This window comes from Parasteatoda tepidariorum, chromosome X1 (genome assembly GCF_043381705.1).
Source record: "Parasteatoda tepidariorum isolate YZ-2023 chromosome X1, CAS_Ptep_4.0, whole genome shotgun sequence".
NCBI lineage: Eukaryota > Metazoa > Arthropoda > Arachnida > Araneae > Theridiidae > Parasteatoda > Parasteatoda tepidariorum.
The window spans coordinates 26852327-26876852 of NC_092214.1; the positions used below are offsets into that span (position 1 = coordinate 26852327).

The window sequence follows — 24526 nt, forward strand, 5'->3', positions numbered from 1 at the left end:
GTGTGTATGACCCATTAAAATTCTATGTCATATTCCTTCACCTTATTCCTTATCTGAAGTTGTATTTTAAATCAAAAAGATAGAAAAGAAAGGAAGAAAGCTCAGAAAATTATCAGCATTTTATTGAACATTTTTTTCAATCCAGTTTACAAAGTTAGATACGCGTGTATACACTCCAGGCAAACCAGGACGTGCACATCCTATGCCCCAGGATATTATTCCAATAAGTATAGCTCTTCCATTTTGACGTTGAATCAATGGACCTCCAGAATCCCCCTGAAAGTATGTTTGAAACATGTATAAAATTTGCTAATTCTAAACTGTTTGAATTTTCATTCTGAAATTACTGTAAGAAAACCGACACCAGTCTGTCCATTCAATTAACCTTAAAATTTAGGTTAAGCATAGTTTTTTACCTCTAAGTGTTTTTAACAATTTACAACTAGCATAGTTTTATAAGTTAATTTAACTGGATACTGGAGCTAAGCTTTTTGTTAGGTAATGGGAGCTGGAGTTAGATTGCGATTGAGCTGTATCTTATTAAATGAATCATGCAATGTGGTTTAATTAGTTTATCTGGTTATATCTCTTATTGTAAGAGATGGAAAATACAAGACTTTTTTGTGCTAAGCAACTTTATGGTGTTGCCCTCAGTGAGAATATCATATTCTAATAGTCCAGGGTCACAAATCGGGGAATGCAAGACACTGGAAATTCTTCATGTGTTGAAGCGAATAGAGGAAATATTGTGGTGTCAACGCTGGAACTCGAAACCCGTTCAGTCGATCATGTGATTGACCGATTAGCCCACTCGGCTATAACATGTACCCAGCTGCAGGCATATATGGCAACGTTACTTTTAAAAAGTAACGAGTAAAAGTACAAGTATTTTTAAAAAAAGTAACGAATAAAAAGTAAAAAGTTCTTATTTTAAAAAGTAACGAGTAAAAAGTACAAGTAAAAGTACAAATACTGAACAAAAAAAGTAACGACTTAAAAGTACATTTCTAGGAAATCGAAAATTCAAAGTAACATAAACTTTTATTGAATAATATTCTTATGTTCTTTAATGTTTTTGCAAAATTGTTGTTATTTATTTAATTATTTTTAATTTTGAAAGTTATGGATATTAATTTATTTTTAAATTCGGAAGAATATTATAATATAATTTTATAATATAATCGTATAATATAATTTTAAAATCAAATATAATTTTAATATCAAACTTTTTATGGATTTGCACGAAAAAGAAATTTTATCTATTGATTTTAATTTTTAGTTTATTATTTTTATTTATTTAAATTACCATTGATTTAAAATTGTTTTACTCTATAGAAACGCGTTTTAAAAGCACAAACATAAACAAAGCAAACACGGGGTTTCAGATAGCTTTGTGATCTTTGAGCTAGTAAAAAATAATTGAATGTGCAGTATAAGTTGAAACAGAAGGTATTTAAACACGAAGTTAGCTGTGAATGCATATATATTGCACATTAATTTTATAAATTAAAAAAACATAAGCATTTTTTTTAAATTTAATTTTTTGTTTTTTTAGAAAGCTTACCGAGTTTTAGAAAAAAGTAACGATTTCATTCGATATTTCCGTTACAAATACTTGTACTTTTTCCCTAAAAAAGTAACGAAAGTACAAGTAAAAGTACTAAATTTAAGAAGTAACGAAGTACAAGTAAAAGTACGTACTTTTTACTTGTACCGGCGGTACAAGTAACGAAAGTAAAAGTACTGCCATATATGGCTGCAGAGAACTAAGTGGCTTCACTAGTAGGCCTAGTTGTTGTGATAAAATTCTGGTTGTTTAACCATATTAGGAGAAAGCAGTTAATAAATGGTTTTCCTCAAAATTAACAGTTTAAGTACCATTTTATTTATGGTTATTTGACTGCTTTGTTCAAATATGGTGAAATAGTAATTAAATGAATTGATATTTAATCATATTTTTCGATAAACTTCTAACAGAACTATTAACTCTGTTAGAATCAGAGCTATTAGATATGTATTAAGCTGTTAGAAATTTTGCAACATTTTGAAATAAAATATCGTTTAAAGTTGTACTAACAATAGTGCTAAATTGAACCAAACTGTTGCATTTATAAACCTTTATTAAACGATACTGTTACTCAACTTGTATGCAAACACTGTTCATATTAAAACTGCGTTTAAAATATTCTATTTGGTTTCAACGTTGAACACTTTTTTCTGAGATTGAATGAAGCAGAAAATAAATAAATAAAAGTTCGAATTGAATGAAATTTTATTTAATGATCGGATTTTTATTTTCAAAGATATAATCTTAGTGGTTCAATGGAATGATCTTAAATTTGCTAAATATTGAACACACAATATTTTTTAATTTAAAAAAAATCAGACACAAAAATATGCTTTCGCCATATTAAAGCACAATTAAAAATTTGCGACCGTCAAAGCCTGGTTTGTAACCGCTATATAATTTTAAAAGCAAAATATATATTTAACAAAATCGGTTGCCTAGTTTCCGAGAAATAAAACTTTGAGTAACCAATCATTTTGCATTTTCATTACTCAGAAACTAATTTGAATAATTATAACTAAATCATGAACTTCCTCATTTAATATTATGTAATTTTAATTACCTAACAATTTAAAGCATTATTAACCTTTTAAATAATTCAGTCATTTAGTAATATAAAAATTAAAATTTAATACCTCTTTTACATTAACTTTTTCTTAATTTTTAAGAAAAACAGAAGGAACAATTTTATTGATATTTTTATAAATTATTTCTCTGCAAATTTAGTTTCCTGCTTAGAAAAAGAATTATTTCTATTAAAAGTTACAGTATGATATTAGTTTTTACGCATTTCAATCCAAGCGATTTCAAATTAATACCGCATTAAATAACAAAGCATAATTCATCAGCATTAAAGGTTATTTTTGTTAGACGTAACTTAAATTCAGTAAATAAAGAGTTACAAAAAGATGTTGGTTTCTCCAAAGCATTTTTAGCTCAAAAAAAATTCTGTAAATAAACAAATTACAGTACCATTTTTGAAAATAGGTTATTCTTTACGATATGCGACATAACTTATCTCTAAGAGTGAAAAAGAAATTAAAAAGGAAAGTTGTTTGCTCATAAAAATAATGACTCTCAATATTTTGTATTTAAGGTGTTGAAGAGAAAGCATGTTTGATATTAAAAAATATTTTTTATTCAACTTTGCTCAGATCCAATTAATTAGGATATTTTAAGAATTTCACAATCCATAAACAAGCAACAAGCACGTTTACATCATTGAAATATATCGAAAATAATAGATTTATTTAACCAGAAGTTGTACAGATCTTTCAAACAGTACAGTGCGCAAAATAAAAAAAACGGACCGTTCTGAATAACTTTTTATCTAATGATCGGATCTTCACGCTCTAGGACTCAATCTTAATAGCTGGAAAGGGTGACCTTAAATATTCAAGTTAATAAGTGTTGACGATATTTTAAATAACGAAATCAGACTCAAAACTGCACTTTCTTTAACTAAACATTTTTTTTAAATGGATATGGATTTGTGAACCCCCAAAATATAGAAGGCAATCTCAATATGGGAAATAGTTTGATCAGGAGAGTGATCCAAAGCTTGGGCCCTTTAATGTTAATTTTAGTCTTCGTTTCTTTCGTAACAGCTCGAGAACTTTTTAAGTAAGTAGAAAAGTTTTTTCGCACAATTATAAAATTCGAGATTTCAAGCAATAATAATAATAATTTATTATCATTATTTTTTTTAAAATAATAATCGAGAAAATTTTGAATTGTGAGGTACTTAGTTTGGTATTTTAGTTTTTATGTGTTAAGGAATGAAATTGTGCATAGAAAAATACAAATTTGAGTAAAATGGGTTGTATAGTTTCTGGGAAATCAAATTTTCGAAATATGAAATTTTTTAAAATTCAGTTTCTCAGAAGCAATTCGACTGATTTTTTTTTAAATTTATTTATTTATTTTGTGTGCAGTACGTAAGATTAAATTTTCTATCAATACCTGACAAGGGTCCATTCCTCCGTTAGGTTCTCCGGCACATAGCATTTCTAAGGCATAAAAAATATCTGATCCATAAATAATCTCACATTCAGAAGATGAAACCAAAGGGACCTCCACTGCTTGTAAAATATCTGACATATCACCATCTGAAAATTATCATCTTCTACATATAATACAATGTTTAAAATATTAGTCGAAAGAATCATTCATTGTACAATCATAGTGTATGAAATGATCACTTAAAGATTACAATAAATTATCGAATTTATTTCGCAGCTTAAAATTTACAATAATTTTCTACCATATATTATATTTAAATCAGGGTTTCCCAACGCATGCCCTATGCCTAATGAAAAGACAATTTGAAACTTAAGGAGAAAGGGCAATATAATTTTTGGCTTTGTATTCTAAACATATTATTGAATTACAACGAGAAAAAAAAGTTTGGGGACATTAAAATTTATTCATTTCATTGATATACTAACGATAGAGACCAAGTTAGTCTTCACAAATCTTTGGTTATCTGCTCAAGTTATTTAAACATATTTTACCTTTTTGAAAAAAAAAACGCTTAACTTATATAACTTTAGGCAGTATACCCTATGTTATGTAATATGACCAGGAGTTTTTTTTCCTACAAGGTAACAGACACTTAAATGGTTAAGCATATCTAATTTTTTCTTTTAATTGACTGCAGTACGCTCACGATGTATTAGATAAAATTATAGCATAGCACTGAGAGTTCGATCAACGTTTTACAATGCAAAAAATTCCGTATTATAAACAATGACATTTCCACAAAAAATAATGAAAGGAAACTGTAAACATATCTTATACATGGTTTCAGAAATGTTCTTTTAATGCAATTTCAAAAACGGAACAGTTTTAAATGTAAAAAAAAGTTCTTAATATATTTTAAAAGCATTCTTCACAGTAAAAAAAAATTTAATAAAAGCTCCGGAAAAAAAAATTCTAATTCGAAAATCTATTTATTCAAAAATGAAACAGCATATGCTCATTTTTGAGCAAAGTTCACTACCTCAAAAGAGACGCGGAGGAAGAATTGTGTGAGATAGATGCGCGTGGGTTGTCAGCAGGATTCGAACCAACGACCTGCGTGGTCAAAGTAGGACGCTCTAACCACCAGAGCAGTACACACTAATGAATAAAGACTTAGGAAGCTCTATATAGTGGTCGGCGCAATGAAACATCGTGGTATACATTCCATTCTCTTAAAAGTTTTTTAAAATATAGCAAGTAAGCAAAAAGAGAAATTAACACTACCGATCTTCTGATTTAGCTATTGGAACCATATTTTTCAAATGTCAACCCTTTGTACCACTGAAATTGGAAATTAGTAATGTGCCATTGCGCTTCTTCTTTGACAAAGCATTTTGCTCAAAAATTAGTATATGATATTTCAATTACGAATATATGGGGTCTTTAAATACGACCACTATTTGTTTTGTTTCGGAACTATTTTGACACATGTTAACTCATTTTTCTTACAGATATGTACTGGTAAAGATGAATCTTGACAGCTGAACTTGACAATGGAAGAAGTTAGAATTGTTTGGCCTTAAAATTCTATTTGATTCTGGCACATTTTAATACAAAATATATAATTGGGAATGCAAAAAAGATTTCCATAGTAAATATTAATATAAAATTTTAATTAATTTTATTATAAATGTGGTTTATATTTTAATATTTTTAATTGAAATTTAGAAATAAAAAATATATGCACTAGTTTTCCATTATTTTTTATGTTTTTGTGGTCGAAATTCAGTTCTTTTCAAAGTATCATCAATAAATAGAAATCCCGTATTGAAAATTTTTGAAGAAATGCAAAATAATTTTGAATATTGAAAAACACTATCATTATGTGAAATAGGCATTACTTCGTTCGGCAAAAAGTTTTACGAACTTTTTAAAGTTTTTAAATAATTTAGTTGATAAAAAGTTAATTAATTTGGAAAATCTATGGGATGATATGGTTATTACAATTAAAAAAATCCCCTTAAGAAAATCTGTTTTTTGCCAAGGTACAGACTATTTGCCTTTTCCATTTTAAATGTGATATTTATAATGGTCATACATATTTATTTTTTTTTCCATTTATTTATTCATTTTTTTTCCATAAATTTTTTTTAATCTCATTCTTTCGTTTCCTTCCTTCTAAGCTATATATTTCTAAATATTAATCACATATTCCGCCATTATTTAAATTTCAGATGTCAGGAGGATATATATAAATACAGGAAAACTCTTTTTATATTATAAAATAGTTAAGTTGTTGTTTTTAATGTAACTTGCCAATGCCAGCAAGCCTGTTGGTTGAAACCAAGCGAATTTTAGGCTTTTAGGCGGAGGTTGCGTTTCGTATTTTTAAGTGGCACCATCTATAAGCAATATTACGACTTCAGCCATACACATGTCATATCCCGTTTATAGAGCAGACTTATCCCATACATCCATTTATTCATTCTTAATCGTGATTTTGTCCTGAAACAGAGAACGATCACTCTCCCATTCAGTACCCCCAGAGGTATGATTTGATATGGGAACATGGGGGACTTTGTGAATAGACAGATTTACCGTGCACCAGTCACCATTTACATCACGGGGAGTTCATAAAATTCATTTTTAGTAAATAAAATTATTTTTGCTTCCAATAGCAGCTGTATTACCAGAATTAATCAAGCATCATTGGCGTCAATAATAGTAAAGCTATTTTTTTATGTTTTTCTGGAACGAATTAATGCTATTTCCTCATCAATTTTGCTTTTAAACACACCTTACAATATTTTATTAACCGTTCATTTTAAATTATTTATTTTTATAGAATCACGTTATAAACACATAATTTGTGACATAAATACATGAAAATAATATATAGGATTGTTTTATAACTGTGTAGATAATTATTCGAAAAAAATTACATCACTATACATTATATCAAAATTCATATTAGTACTCCCAAAAGAAAGAGATAAGAATAATAAATACACATTTAAAATTGTGAAGTACATTGTAAAGTATATATATATATGTATATATATATATATATATATATANTCCTTTTCATTCAATGCAAAAAAATATATATATCTTTTTTTTTTTTTTTCCTTTATATTTTGCGCGAAGAATGGGAAAAATTTTATCCGTATTTGAATTTTTTTTTTTAAATACCTCCAATTCTGTTTTAAGGTAAGTAAAAACGCATTTAACATAAACGTAGCGTAAATATCGGAAAAATTAATAATAGCTAAGTTGTTAAGAAAAACTTAAAGTATTTAAGCTTTTAGCAATATAGTCTGTATTTATATTACTATAATCCGTATTTTTATAAGCAACTAATTTCATTACCTTAGCAAAGTGGACCAAATTTCTTTAACATGCATAATAATTTTATACTTTCACTTTCGAAAATCTATCTAAAAAATTATCGTGATTTGCATATGACACCTTAAACACCTTTCTTGTAACTCTTTAAATTTCGGTGAATTACAATCCAGATATTTTTGTTGTGAAATATCAGCAAAAACTATTCACGTTTTATTAATGAAATACTAAATTTAAATACCATTCAAAAATCAACGGAATGCAAATTTTTTTCTTTCATATCAGAAAACCTCATTTTTATACTTTCTCACGATGCTTATTTACAACAATTTGAAGAAAAAAAGGGAAAAAAACGTAAACACAAACATATAATAAAATAAGATTCGTTCTACCCTCGATTGTGTCTCCCCATCCAACAGAAGTGGCGTAACCAGTCACGTTCTGCTCCAGTGGCGGTAAGCAGATGCCGTTCACTTGTTTACTCAGAAGGAGAGGCTTTTTCAGCTGAATTAACGCTATATCATTCAGGAAGGTCTCAGGATCAAATCCTTCGTGAACTCGTATTTTTTCTACCTACCACAAAAAGGAAGAAAAAAAATGAGACATTTAACGCGACATTAGTTGTATATTTAGTGATTAAAAAATTATTGTCACAGTCTGTCATATAAATATTCACTGATTGAAATGTTCATTTTTTGAAAAAAAAAGTTTTACAAATGCTTTCGATAAATAATTTAAAAAAGAGATAAATTGTTTTGAGACTTCCAATAAAGATTGGAGTTCAAAATATCACGCACTTCTTTTCAACTTTATAACGAATAGGGGTAGAATGAGCTGTTTAAAATCAATCAAATGGTTTAACACTTTAATTGTACTAAAAACAACATTTCCCCTTATATTATCGCGATTTGATTTTAATATTTTAAACCATATCGTGATCCCTCTTAATTTCTTTTTTTAAAAAAAAGCACCAGTTAATTAAATATGAATTTGTTGCTCTTTTACAATCACATTCATTTTTCTTTTTAACTCTTGCTCTTAAAAAGTATACAAAACAATTATTTTATAAAATTCACAAATTATGTGTTTATTTCAGTAAAACACCTAAATCCGTGCATTTCGAGACACTATTGAATTTCGACATTCCCCATACGATTCGATGTTCAAGTTACAAATCAATCTTCCATAAATATATATTTCGAACGCTGATCAATGTTTCGGAATATTTGTTACGCATTATTATTTACGTTATACCAGGTACCTCAGTAAAACATTAATGTAAGAGCTATGGGCAGTATGACAAATGTTTTTTTTTCTTATCACATCTACCAAAAGATTATTACTAATAATCTCCGGTAATGATTAATAATAACCGTTTTTACCCGCATAATAATAATCAAATAAATATTATAATATCAAATAAATTTATATAGTATCTGACCAAAATGTCCGGATTACTATTGTAAGTATTTGGAAAGTCCTGAAATCCTGAGTCATATATTATTATGATCTTCGTCCCTCATTTTTGCGTCTACGACAACCGGCACATGTTTGAGGAGTTTTATCTACAGTTTTTGATAGGTGTCAATGGGAATTGACTTCCAGGTGACCATCTGAGCTGGAGTGTGTGGTTTTGATAGGGACGTAATTTGCATTCTAACGCGTCACCAAGGTGATCAGTGGGATTTTGATAGGGGCTCTGAAAGTGCCAATCCGGATTTTGAACACTTGTTTTGTTAAATAATTGTTTTGAAAATCTCTTTCTGTGAATGGAACAGTTAATCTACTGGAAGAGAAATGTACCATTCTCGAAACATTGCAATGCACTCTAAAGCAGATTACTTGTTTCAGATTCTAAAACAGATTACTTGTACTTATTACGAAGTTTCTAAACCATAATTTAGAGTTTGTATCCTGTAACGTTCTGTCGTATCGTATGTAACTATAAATGCTAATTATTGGCTTATTTTTTTCCTATTTTATTAAAGAATTCAAAACACTTTTTTTAATCGTACTTACACACGCAGTGTAATAACTTTAATAACAAATTTTAATTTATTGCTCTTAATATTCCCCAGTATAAAGAAAACATCAGTACACTGAAAAATTTCCGAAGCTTTCTTATGTTCTCAGCATATACATAAATGCCTTTATTTTGTCTTAATTTTAATCTGCTACTTTCAAACTTAACCCCATATTTTATTTCAATATAAGTAAGCCTGATAGCAAGAGGCAAATTTATAGACAAATTAGTTCGGGCACAATGGGGCCTAATGGAATGTCGATCTTCTTCATTTTTGAGCGTGTCTTCTCTATATATACATAAAGGCCTATATTTTTCTTTTATGTTAACATATAATTTTCAAACTTGGTACCATTTTCACCCCAATATACTTAAACAAGAGGCTAAGCTAAAAAATTAAAGAAAATGAGTTTGCCACTTTGGGGCCAAACGGTCATGTCAATATTCTCTTTACAATAGGAAATATAGCTCATTTTCTAAGTATACATAATGGTCTATATCTTCTCTTAATATTAATTTATAACTTTAAAATTTTGTCAGTTATATTGTTATATTGTACTAAACTAATACAACAAGTCACAAAATTAAAGACAAATTAGAGACTGTGTAAAGGGTCATAATATCATGCGCCCTACTCTAATTCCGCTGATATGATTTAAGAGCTTGATTCCTGATAAACAGTTAGATAAGTGCTGTTCCATGGTATGAAAAGTCAAAATTGCTAGTTCTAAAACCTTTCTATTTATGATATTTTCAGAAACAGTGGCTCTGATCCATAGAAGTGCTCAAATTTAATGATTGTTGAATAAGTGTTTTACCGGTTTAATTTTATGCAGAAATTTTTCTGAAATGGAGTGTAATTTCTGCATATAGTTATTTACAACTAGGTGATTTAAAATTCGTGATCCTTAATAATTTTGCTTAATAATTTTAAACCAAAATAAACCATTTCGTTTGCAATTTTTTTACCGTCAAAGCAATTTTTTTACCGCCTTCTATTTTATGTATCCTATGGAATTCCTCAAAAGGACGCTGCCATTTTTTTTTACTTCTTGTGATGTTTTTCTACATTTTCGAGTTAATTATATATTTGCTTCAAAACAAAAAAAGGACAAAATATCCTCTTTCTGAAATTCAGGAAATTCCATTTCCACTTTATAATTCTAGCTTTAAGATTTTATATGTAATTCAGATAAAAATAAAGTTTTAGATCAATAAAAAAGAGCTTTAAAAGAATTACATTCATTTCAAATAATACCAATTATGTAACTCCCCGCTCAAAATATTATAATACATAATAAATTCGCTCTTGATATTAATTTCATATCACCTCTTAAAAATTATATTTACAACATTGATCAGTCTATGTAGGCAGCACTTATCCAATTATCATTTAAAAATGCTAATTTTAAAAAACGCGTAAAGCAATTTTCATTATTTTATACCATTTTTAGGTTTACATAATGATTGAATGTAAAATTTCCTAATATGAAAAAGACCAAAGGGACAAACTGTTCTCTAGTGAAAAGTAAAAATTCTTATTATATTGCATATCAATGTAGCAAATTTAACTATATAAAGAAATATATGAGATTCAAGAAAAGAAAGAGCGAGATTTGCTGATATGGCACACCGGGTCGTGGAGCCCGTATTTACAGTAGAACCAGATTGAGACATTCTAGAAACTCTCAATCTACTGTCTCAATCTAATCTGGGTACTAAATACTACCTAAATCTATCAATCTAGAACTTTGGGAAATAAATACAAAATAAAACAGTCAAATATGCTTTATGCAGTTTTTTTTGGAAAATCGTGTTATTTAAAAAAAACACGGATATTTAAAAGTTTTGATTTCTTCTACAAAAATTTTGATTTCTTCTACAAAATTCGAAAGTATAACAGTTAAATACAAATTGTCACTCGATATTTCCACATCTAAAGATCTTACAAGTGTTAGTGCATGAGCAGGATAAATTTAATTTCATCTTAATAGGCAAGAAATGAAAGAAAATATATTTTGATAACTTTTTTTTTCCTGGTTTAAAGGGTGGATTAGAAGTTGAGAAAGGACACATCTCAGATCGAACCATTGCGAAAAGGAACTTTTTACTTTCGAAAAAGAACAATAGTTCCATTTAAATAAATCTAAATGGATTGGATAAAATTGTTTTACTTACTTTGTATTGTATAGAAGTTTCGTCTGATTGACTGATGATACCAACTACAACTCGAAAATTCCTTGATGATCGTCTAAGAAACAAAGTAACACTTTAAGGAAGCGTGTGATAATTTTATTATTATTATTGTATCATGATATTATAATAAGTTTTTTCTCGACTTCTATTATTCTTTTAAAATTTTTGTTAGTTCATTAGACTTCTGAAAGTTTTATATTTTTTCAAGATCAAATCAAATAATTTTTTTCCATTTGATTTACTTGTCCAAAGCTGTGGTGTGAGTCAATATATATATATATATATATACACCCTTGTGCAAATTAATTGAAGCAAGCTCAATAAATTCAGAAAACTAAGAGAAAATGCTATTTTATTTAAATTTATGCAAATTCAAAAATTTCCAGTACATAATATGATCTCCATGACACTTTATTAACATTTGGACACGATTCGGCATGGATTCCACTAATTAATTACAGTCATTTATAATATTTGTGTCCTTGTACCACATATGAATTAACGCCGTGATTAGCTTCTCCATAGTTGTACAGTCCATATTTAACATGCGATTCTTGTATATGGTCCAGATATTCTCAGTTGGGTTGATATTCGGAGAGTTCCCTGGCCATTCCAATGTCTCAATTTGATTCTCAGACATGAATTTCTTGACAATTTTGGACGTATGGCAGGGAGCTAAATCCTGTTGAAATTTCCCTGTTCCATCAGGGTATCGTTTCTTCAACTCTGGAACAACTTTTTTTACCCAGAATAGTAATGTACTGCTCAGAACGCATCATACCGTCTGTCGAGAATTCCCACTATAACTGTCTTCTGCGCATGTTGTTTTGGTGCGCCCATAGCGCCACCAGTTGATGTTTTGATCTCAATCTGTGAACAAGCATGTTGAGCTCCTCCATACGATAATTAGATGTTTAATTGTTAATCCTTTTTTTGTTTGTGTTTTCTAATTCCGTTATTATTAAAGTGATTGTCTATAAAACATGTTAGAGTCTTTTATGACTGAGCAAATTGATATTTATTACCCTCCAAAATGTGGCAGTCCTGGAGAACGGGGTAAGTAGCACTTACCTTAATTAATATAGAAATAGTTTTCTTCAGTTTTTGCTTAAAAATTGACACAGGAATTGGAAACATAATCGGCCAGATAGTGATGAGGAAACCTCAATTTTGAACTTGTCTGGAGATAACTATAAAGAAATCGTTTCAGTATTGGGCCTTAAATGGAATTTATACAGGGATACTTTATCTTGTGAGATAAATGAGGAAAATCAACCCATTCCGAGTAAACGAAATGTATTATCTATGTTAAGCCGAATTTTTGACCCTATTGGGTTTACAAGTCCTGTCACACTAGTTCCTAAATTAATCTTGCAGGAATGTTGGAAGGAGAAAATTAATTGGGATACAGGACTTCCGGATAATCTGAGGAATAAATTTCTAAAGTGGGCTAATGAATTAAAATATCTGAAAGAAATAGAAATCCCTAGAAAAACACCTGATCTAGATGAAAATTCTACTCTGCATGTCTTCGTAGACGCGAGCAAATCGGCTTACGCGGCTTCAATTTTTATTAGAAATGTTAAAGGGGGAATAGTTAACTGTCAACTCTTACAGGCTAAATCCAAGGTAGCACCCCTAAAATCGATAACAATTCCTAGATTAGAAATTCTCGCGTGTACCATTGGAGCCAGGCTCGCTTACACTGTAAGAGATGATTTGAATATGAAGAATGTGCAAACCTTTTTCTACACTGACTCAATGAACGCTTTATACTGGATTAAAAAGCAAGATAACTGGGCCACTTTTGTTGCTAACAGAGTCAATGAAATTCGAAAACTTACGGATCCGGAGGCTTGGCGACATATTCAAGGAAAGTATAATCCCGCAGATTTGCCCTCGCGGGGATGTAATTCTAAAGATTTATTGAAATCCCATTGGTGGGAGGGCCCCCAATGGTTAAAACTGCCATTCGAGAATTGGCCAGCTAGTGAACTTTCTCCGGATATTGAAGTAGTTCTTTCAGAAAGAAAACGAACTATATCCTCAGCCACAAATTTAACAACTAATACCTTTGAAATCTTCCAAAATGTGTCTTCCTTCAATAAAATTGTGAGAATCATGGCTTACGTCATCCGATTTTATAAAAATACTCTAAGAAATCATAGTGATAGAAAGAAGGGAAAATTGGAGGTAGAAGAGATCGAAGCATCTGAGAAGTTCGTTTTGAAAGAAATTCAAAGAGAATCTTTTAATGGAAAGATAAATTTTCGAACTGTGAAAGACAGCGATGGTCTCTTACGAGTTGAGACAAGAATAACATCGAGAAAAGACTTAGAAACTTTTAGATTCCCTATATTATTGCCTAGCAAGCATGATTTGGTGGAAAAATTAATAATGGACAAACATATTGAACTGAAACATGCCGGTGTTCAAACTTTGATGTCTCACCTCAGAGAGTCGTTTTGGATCATTAAAACCAGAAAGACAATTCGAAGCGTCGTAAGAAATTGCGTCAAGTGCAAAAGATTCTCGGTTAAGCCATTGGAAGCCGTAAGCATTCCACTCCCAGAAGATCGAGTCAGAGACGCAGCTATTTTTGAAATTATAGGTGTCGACCTGTGCGGACCTCTGCTTTTAAAAGGAGATAGAAAATGCTGGGTGGTACTCTTCACTTGTGCCATCTACCGAGCGGTGCACCTCGAAGTAGTATCGTCCCTGTCAACAGATTGTTTCATCTTGGCCCTTCGCCGATTTATTGCTCGCAGAGGACACCCGTCCACTGTATACTCTGACAATGGGACAAATCTTGTGGGAACGGCAAATCTTTTGAAGAACATTAATTGGAACGAAATTGAAGACTTTGCTTCAAGGAAACGAATTTCATGGAAATTTAATCCTCCCTCTGCCCCTTGGTGGGGAGGCTTCTTCGAAAGATTAATAGGAGTTTTGAAAGGCATCCTGAGAAAGGTTCTAGGACGAGCTTGTTTGAATGAAGAAGAGTTAGCTACAGTATTATGCGACGCGGAAAGTTTAATTAATTCCCGTCCTATAACGTATCTTTCAGAAGATCCCGAAGATCTGTCAGCGCTCACGCCATCCATGTTTCTACAGGAAATTAAAGAAATTGGTGTTCCTGAACTTGACCTAATTGATTCAAAAAAATTGAACAAAAGATATTCTTATCGGTTAAAATTGCGACAAGACCTGCGAAACCGATTCAGAATTGAATATCTAGGTTTGCTTAAAGATAATTCTAAAATTAAAAGGGAGTCGTCTATCAAAGAAGGAGATCTTGTGCTAATCGGAGATTCCAACCATAAAAGAATACTCTGGCCATTGGCCAAAGTTGAAAGGACTTATCCAGGAAAGGATGGGAGAATCCGTTTAGTGGAACTTAAGACCCAATCTGGGAAACTATTAAGACCTATACAAAGACTTTTTCCGCTGGAAGTGTAACCATTTTGCTAATAATTTTATTTGTTTAGTTTTTTCAGATGGACCATATAGACTAAGAATTCTGTTTGGATTCGAAAATATTTCTTCGAATCCAAAGGTGGGAGATTGTCGAGAATTCCCACTATAACTGTCTTCTGCGCATGTTGTTTTGGTGCGCCCACAGCGCCACCAGTTGATGTTAATATCTCGATCTGAGAACAAGCATGTTTAGCTCCGTAAATAATTGAACTTTAATTGTTAATCCTTTTTTTGTTTGTGTTTTCTAATTCCGTTATTATTAAAGTGATTGTCTATAAAACATGTTAGAGTCTTTTATGACTGAGCAAATTGATATTTATTACCCTCCAAAATGTGGCAGTCCTGGAGAACGGGGTAAGTAGCACTTACCTTAATTAATATAGAAATAGTTTTCTTCAGTTTTTGCTTAAAAATTGACACCGTCAATAGGATGCAAAGGTCCAACCCCATTGTAACCGAACCAACCCCAAAACATCTTCATCAAAAAACACGAAAAAAAAAGTTTGTTGCAATTAATTTGCACAAGGGTATATATATATCGACAAAAATTCGCAGTTCGTGTAAGCATTCCAGTGTAACTAACGAATGCGTAAAGGGTTAACCTTCCAAGAATCATTGAAAATTCAAGACTATAAAAGTCTGAATTGTTCAGCAACGCACTGCACACAACATTTGCTATATTTCAATTTAAAGAGATATTGTAAAATAAAAGAATATAAAATGTCTACTATTAGGTTGAGATAAATTTGAAACAATAATTTACTTATATTAATATAAATTACTTATTTGTTAATCATTGTAATTTTTCCAATGTTAATTCGAAAATTCTAATCAACTTATTTATTGCAACAAATATGGCATTAACAAGATCAACAATTTGTTGATTGCAAGAACTTACTTATTAACACAATGTGCTGCAGTAATTATCCATCTATCATTCAGGATAGCACCTCCACATAAATGAGTCAGGGGTATTAATATGTTTGTAAATTTAATAGAAACCTGAAACAATTGTTATTTTTAAAATCTTTTGAATCTTTTTAAATAAAAATGCCCATTATAGTTGGCACCAAGCCATAAGCACGAACTGACAAAGTAGCAGATTCATGTTTTTGGTGTGGCACGGAAGATATATAAATGTTAAAGTCATTTTCTTATTTCCAAGGCATTTACGAAAAAAATATTAAACATCGTTTTGAACGTTTTTAGTATTTTTGTTAACATCGGAGCATAAATCTTCTCTTGGAATGAGAAATAAGCTAATGCAGATATAATTTTTTTTAATAAAAAAAATTTCTGTCATCATTAGTTCCTTAACACGTAGTTTGTGAGGCGAAGTTTTAATTTTTATTATCTCATTTATTTAGTAGGAAAAATATTATTTTATTAATTACGTGAAATTTGGCATTTAATTTATAAATTAGTTGGACAAATCAATATGACATAAATATTGAGAGGAAGTTCACGAGAATTATGTGAAATTCTAAAAAGAACTTGGGAAAAACTCTTTTGGGAAGTAAAGGGTCGGCCACCTTTACTTCCCAAATTACTTGGTATTAATCGATTTAAAGCTGGGTGTGCTTTAAGCCACCAATCGAGATAGACGACATCTCATTTATAAAATTATAGATTAATACCTTAACTATTATGGCATTGCGGTTCAGATTGAGTTGTCAGTTTGTTCATCAGAAGTTAATACAACTATGAAAATTAGTATATTTTTGCTTCTTACTATAAATCGTCCATTGCAATTGACTATCTAAATAACATCTGAGTCAATAATATCTGATCTTTAACTTAATGAGCTTTATCCGTCCTGGTGCATTTTTTTAAAACCGGTAGAAACTTTTCCATTAACTTATTTAAAATTAATTGAATTGTAGAAATTTTAATTTTATTATTTGCAGCTTACTTGCCATGGAAATTCTCCAAGAACAGCATTTCTTCCCCCAATTATTCTTGCAATATCCATATTTACTTCTGATATACCACAATTTTCTATGTTAACTGAGGCGTAAACTAAAAGAAAAAAGAAAATAGATAAATAAAATAACATATATATATAATAATAATAATAATAATATATATATATATATATTTAAAGCAAATTTAATGTACCCATCTCTTTACAGAAATTCACAAATGAAATTACAAAACTGACGAAACAACTTTCAAAGCATTTAAAATTTGCAAATTAAGGAATACTTTTTTTATGAGACCATATCATTCAACAAAAAGAGTTTTTTCAAAAAAAAATTTTTTCAAGAAAAATAAATTTAAAAATATACTCACTTCTTTGTAAAGCTAATACAAGAAACAAAGCAACAAGAGTTTTCATCACTAATTTTAATATTTTAATTCATTAATTCAATATTTATTTATCTAGTTTTATCAAAAATAGTTTAAATTTAATTACTCTACCCTATTATTTTAGATTCCTGAATCCGAAATTCTCGGTGTTAAATAAGCTTTTATCTTTATATAGACAGCTACAATTCTCAAATTGCACAGTTATCCTTTTAAGCTGAAAAGCTTACAACACTCCATATCTTTTTTCAAATGTTTTATGTTTTACCGAAGTTATAAATTAAACGTGAACAGAAACTACATCTTTATGGAAACATGGATGATAGAGTGATGATAGTTAATAAATCTTGTCCTGAAAAGTATTTCATTGTTCTTAGAAATAAAAAGCAATATTTTCTAATACAAACAATGAAAGACTAAAATCGCATTTTAAAAGTAGCATTTTCTTCGCCTTTGACGATAAGGGTTCTTACATAATAAAAAGTTTTCCTTAAAACTAAATAACTTTGTTAACCAAAGCATGTCTATTATTTTTTTGGCTTTTCATTGAAGATTTGGTGCAATAATAGATTTACAAGTTCAGGTTCAAAATTATTGGTGAATGTAAAATGAAACTAAAAAAGTCATTACATTATTTACCCTCACACTATTTGCCACATAGTAGACCGATATTGCATTTGTGAATTAAGCATTTTTAATTCACAATTTTCATTATTGCATTTATAATTCCGGAAAAAAAATTTTTTTTTTAAATGAAAGCTTGCTTTATAATTGCTACCCAATACAATCAAGAGAAAAATCTCCAAAAAAGAAAACGATCGAGTCATTAAAGGCTGCTGGATTGTAAATCAGCTGCCCGGTTCATGCAAAATAGGAAAGACTAGCTCATTCAAAAAACACACAAATAGGGAAAATAAATTGACTTGTTATTGCATCAAATCCCTCATATGACACCAAATGAGCAATAAAATGATTATTTCAAATTTAAGTGCAGCGCATTGTATCCTAAAGTAACTGCAAGATTAAAACAAAATCTACAATTGTATTAGTTTTTTTAAAAAAATAATTGCTTTACTTCATATATAAAACACTAATTTATTTGAGTCAAAAGTGCGCAGATAAATTTAAAATAACAGATTAGTAGTAAATGAAGCCATGTTTTTATTTATAAATGAACCCTTAAAAATGTAATCCAAAAATTTATATACTGTTATATTTATATACTGTTAAATTCGTAATGTTATACGCAGGCGTTATTTTTTAGTTCATATAAATAATAATTAAACGAAAATTACCCCGGTTATTTTATTATCTAAAAGGCAGGTTTTATTTTTCCTTAATACCGATATCCATGCCTCCTAATAACTAGAATCCCGATTGTGGTTATAAACATGACCGCAATCATAGTCTATATTGACAAATTATTAACTGTTAGACAAGAATCATACGTTATAGTTAGTTAAGTTCTACACTTTATCAACATTTTAAGCCATAACCATAATACCGACACTTTGAAATAAACCAATTAAGGTGCACAAACCTTGTAACCTTAATGTTAATTCAAAGATAATTACATGGAAATAATCATTTTTAATATTTATTTATTATTTTTTATTATTTAATATAATAATAGTTGAAAAAAATTAGAATTATACGGAATACAAATTAATGAAACATTAATGTAATATTAAGTTTCGAAATGCAAAATTTAAGCGAATAGTTTATGAAAAATCAATTTTTAAAGAAGTCGTATATTAACGAAGGACACCGGATAGTGGATACATAACATATTACATAGTATTTTCATTTTCACTTTTGAGCCGCTTGTTTAATTTAAAACTATATAGTGCTGCCATCTAGAAGTGAAAACAGAAGAAAATTAAGTATAAATGTATATGTATTAAGTTTAAAGTATATGCTAGATTTATGTTTACAATAAACACTAAATAGTAATTGAGAAATTATAATTTATTGTTAGAGCAAATAATCAAAGTTTTGTATTTAAAGATGTATCATTTGTAATAAGAGTCTGGAAGCAGTTGTAGTAAGGTGCAGAAGATAATATAAGAGGATTATACTTACAAATGTAAATTAATGCTGTGTCGAAAACCGGCAAAAAAAAAAAAAAAAAAACTTAAAAAGTTGTAAAATATGTATTTCTACTTAAATTTGAATCATATCCGCATTTATCTAGTATTTTTCTTAAAAACAATTATAAATCAAAAATTTATAATAAAATACTTTATGATCCGTTTATTGAAATTCCTTAAAACATTTAAAACAAAAGAAAAAAACTTAAAGCAATAATATAAGAATGTAAAATAACGCAATAATAATAAAATAAATTTTTTTTTTATCAATTGCTCAATTTTTATTTTTTTACAACTTATTTTGCAAGCATATGCTGAAATATTATATTGAATATAAGCTAAAATTTATTTCATGAAAGTTATAATACGTAGATGAGGTAAATATTTAAAAAAATATTCTTTTGTTGCAATGAACAAAAAATATATTTATTTAAAAATAATCAATTTTCTAACGTAAAAAAACTTTTACATACAAAATTGAAAATACTTATATTTTGTAATTTTTTTTAAAAAAAATATTTTTCTTAAAAATGATTTTATGATCTTTAATTTTCAAGAAAACGGTCATAAAAGTGTCTATTTTTTTTATCCCTGAAAATTATATGAAACTATGTGTATGAACAATATATATATATATATACATTCATTTTTAATTTTTGATTTGTTTTTAGCTTGAAATTTTAAAAAATTTAACTTTTAGGAAAAGCCAACATTCAGTGTTAAATGTTGGTTTTCCAGCAAGCAAGAAAAATTTTAAAAATATGTGTTTTGAAAACATCCTGGCACTTAAAAATAACCTGGTACTAGGTGTAAAATGAGAAATAAAATTTTTTCCGGGCAAAAAAAAAAAAAAAAAAAAAAAACTAANTTTTCCGGGAAAAAAAAAAAAAAAAAATTAGTTTCCAGCCCGTCAATATCACTGGAGCGAGAAATAGCGAACGAAATCTCAATCTATCATTTTCACGGGCGCGAGAAGAAAGGGGTTAAAAAATAAATTTTATCTTGAGCGCAAATTAGGTGATTCACAAAGAGCCTAACTAAGTAACTTTGCTAAGATTACAAATAACACATCACAAATAGACGCATTTGATTAGTGCTGATTAGCTGACTTTAGTGCTGGCATCTGGTTTAAAATAAACTAACTATCTATAATTACCTTAAAAATATCCTGGTACTGCTATCTGGTGTGTAAAATAACGAGAAATAACGAACGAAATCTCAACCCGTCATTTTCACGGGAGCGAGAAGGAAAGGGTTAAACATTGAAGTTTATTCAAAAAATTTAATTACATTTGCTTCAAAATTAATTTATATAAATAAAATTCATGGTGCAGGCCAGATAAATTTTTTTGGAAGGATCATTTAACTTGAAAAATTAATTTTTTTTCTCTCACCTTTGAGTATGCTTTAGAAAATTATAGCTCTTTTTTTAATTTAAGAGAAACAGAGTAGTTATTTTTCAAAAAAAAATCTATTTTTTCCTTTTTGAGAAAATTTTTTTAAAAGTCAGAAGTTTAAACTTTTACGAATGAAAAATTCGCATGAGAAATTCTCATTTTTATATGTATAAAGTAAACTTTGGTACTTTTTTTAAAAAAAATTTAGTAGCATTAATATTAACTCCGGTACGCGCACGAGCCTCCATAATGTTATTACTTTTGATTAATTAAATCAAATACTCAAAGTTTAAGGGCATTTCATTTTCTATAATATCCATCATGTTGGCGAAACTCACACCTAAAAAGCTTGTTTTTATTTTATTTCATACATAGATTCTCAAAATATTAATTTTTTCTGACACGTTAATGGACAACACATTTATTGTTGCATTTTCTGAAGTCATGAAGTTAACTGTTCTAGTAACTGTTAGTTTACTGTGAGGGAAATAATGCTCAAGTTGCTTACATTGAATCCTATATCAAATCAGAATTGTTATTTTCGTTAAAATCAGATATTTAAAAAATAAATATTATACAACATCTTTTGGGATCCAAAATGCAGAAATAGTACATCAACGTAAAATATCTCAATGTATTTCAGTCATTCTGGAGGGAAATAACATAATCGAAAATGATTCTTGAAAATATGCCTTCAGTCAATTATCAGATAAATCAACTTAGGCGATGACATCTATGCTTTTGCTTTTGTGGATTTTATTTTCGTCTTTTTTTCGATAAGAAATCAAAAATAATGAATATTGCGTCTTCTTTTATAATAAAATTAAACATGCTTATTTTTTATAAACATTCCTGCTACGTAATTGTAAATTATGCTACTTCGAAGATTTTTCAATACGATACAGTACCGTGCTGTTGTGTTCACCCTGGAATCTATATCAATACTATAATCCTAGGCTGTATAAAGAAATATGTGATCTAAGTTTTAAATGACAACAATTTTTATTTCTATTACTGTCTTTTTGCAATCTCCAGTCATTTGAGAAAATTTAAAGTTAAGCTTATCAACAGAGTAGAAAATGGTTGTTATGGACTTATATGTTATTTGTCTAGAACAAATAAAAAAATTTGGTCTAACTATTTTTCTTTATTTATTATGGCTGTTCAACAAATGTTTCAATGAAATTCATATATGGAAGTTTAATCATACATTGCGTTATTAATAATACATCTGACATAGTTCCAGGAACTTCAATTTTCATCTATATAGTGTATGTAAAAATTATGTCTCATTTATTGCGATTGATAACACTATTAAGATATTCTATTTGTGTGAAATTAAGCCGGTATGCTAATATAATGCTGATAATTCTATAGCTTAATGCGGAGCTTATTTTGCTTTTGTTACTTGTGTATTAATTAAACGCTATAATAAAACAAAGTCTCTTGTTTCTTTCATTCCCAATAATATAATTTCCAAATAATTTAGCTACATAGAATACATTTAGATTTTTCGAAGTGACTTAATGTAATTTGCCGATTTAGAATTTCATATTATTAGATATACTTTTGAGTATGTTTTTATATCAAATTCAAATGCATGAAATTTATTTTTATTAATAGCTTTGCTATTTAATTTTGTTTATACCACTTTGCTCAATGCAATTATCAAAAGACATTTTACTCGATAATGGATATCAATCTTAATTCTCATTTATTTTATTTTTCTTGCGTATTTAAACCATACATATAATTCATTATTATAAAAAAAAATATGCATGTGTATATTATTTTATAACCGTCGTTGAACAGCCGTCCCAATTTCGGGTTTACGACTACAACGTTCAACTCCATAGCCTTGTAATTTTGAACCCTAATCCGGAAGACAAGGGAACTCTTGAATAAAGTATTGGGAGAAATTTGCTTTCGTGGAGGGCTTTTGGGAGGAACTTACACGCATCTGCGCTATATGGAGAGGAAAACCATGAAAACATCTCATGGTTAGCCTGACTGCAAGGGAACTCTAATCCATGATCCGTCTACCACTGATGATATTTTATGTCAGCACTGTGGTCGGTTCAAACCGAATGCGGAATTCATATAAACCAGCCATCGCTGGGATTCGACCCAGGTTCACCTTATTGGAAGGCTAACGCTCAATCACCTGAGCCACCACGGCCAGCGAAAATGTTGCAACCAACAACATCAGGATTAAAATTGAACAAGATCCCATGTCTTGAAATGTAGTCATACGTGACTAGGGGAGCTTCTCTATTATGACCTGTTCAGAAGCATACGTAGAAACAGTTTTAGAAAAGGGCGTATAACAGTGGTCAAAAAGCACACATATAGCTAATTCCATCACCTCCTGTTATATATAACGTTCTTGTATTGTATCGTTCTTGTATCGTTCTTGTAAGTATATATCTTGTATAGTAGTAACTTGTATAGTTCGATAAAAATAGAATAAAACTGTCATTAAAAATGCCCCTGAGCTATCGCGGCTCATGTATTTGTATTTAATTTTATTTTAAAACCGATTTAATTTGAACAGCCGACTCATTATTTTGGGTTTACGACTACTACTGTTCAACTCCGTAGCCTTTAAATTTGAACCCAATCCAGAAGACAAGGGAATTCCTGGATCAAGTAGTTGGAGAATTTTGGCTTCATTTGCCTTTATTTTAAAGGTCTTTTTGATTTAAATGACTCGCATTTGTTGCATGGAGAGGAAAACCAAGAAAACCTCCCATGCTTAGGTTGACGGCAAGAGGACTCCAACCCATGATCTGTCTGCCACTGAGGATACTTTATGTCTGCACTGTGTTCGGTGCGAGCTGGGTGCATGTATGTGTACTAAAAGAAATTTTTATTGAATTGATTTTAGTTAATTAGAGATAGGGGTATCTTCCTCTATCGTGATCTGTCACATCAGCCATAATGACCAGGAAGCCACATGGATTTTAAGCCTGCAATATTAAAAAAAAAAATTATAAGAAAAGATTATGATCCGTGTATTGAAATTCTTTAAAACATTAAAAAAAAACTTAAAGCAATAATATAAGAATTTAAAATAACGCAATAATAATAATAATAATAAAATAAAATATTTTTTTATCAATTGTTCAATTTTTACTCCTTTGCTACTTATTTTGCAAGCATTTGTGCAGAAATATTATATAGGATATAAGTGAAAATTTATTTGATGAAAGTTATAATACGTAGTTAGAGGTTATTAAAAAAATACTCCTTTGCTGCAATGAACAAAAAATTGATTTATTTAAAAATAATCAATTTTCTAACGAAAAAAAACTTTTATATAAAAAATAAACATTGAAAATACTTATATTTTGTAATTTCTTTTAAATAAAATATTTTTCTTAAACAATGAAAATTATTCAAAAAAGTTTATTAATTTTGTTACAAAAATAATTTATAAAAATAAAATTTATGGTGCAGGCCAGATAATTTTTTTTGGAGGGAGGAATAATTTATTCTTTAATAATTAATACTTTCTATGGAGTAATTGTTTGCCTAGGGAGGGTTCTAGTTATATCCTTTGAGAAGGCTTCCTTATGTTTTTATTTATTTATTCATTCATTTATTTATTTATATTAGTATTTCACAAGCTGCTGCCCGGAAGTTGTTCAGACTTGGCAAT

The 24526-nt window shown here is 29.2% G+C and overlaps 1 protein-coding gene and 1 long non-coding RNA gene across 2 annotated transcripts; one reads left to right on the forward strand and one right to left on the reverse strand.

The window, feature by feature from the left end:
• Nucleotides 1-101: 101 nt before the first annotated feature.
• On the reverse strand, nucleotides 102-17604 carry LOC107440329 (trypsin-1-like). The gene is made up of 7 exons (XM_043043990.2): nucleotides 17364-17604; nucleotides 16984-17090; nucleotides 15970-16073; nucleotides 11577-11649; nucleotides 7768-7948; nucleotides 4031-4176; nucleotides 102-276 (listed from the first exon to the last, which is right to left on the reverse strand). The coding sequence occupies exons 1-7, from the start codon at nucleotides 17407-17409 to the stop codon at nucleotides 121-123; spliced, it is 813 nt and encodes a 270-aa protein (XP_042899924.2). The 5' UTR covers nucleotides 17410-17604; the 3' UTR covers nucleotides 102-120.
• Nucleotides 151-5779, forward strand: LOC139427049 (uncharacterized). Its single transcript, XR_011638201.1, has 2 exons — nucleotides 151-282; nucleotides 5542-5779. It is a non-coding gene; the product is annotated as an uncharacterized lncRNA (long non-coding RNA).
• Nucleotides 17605-24526: the final 6922 nt, after the last annotated feature.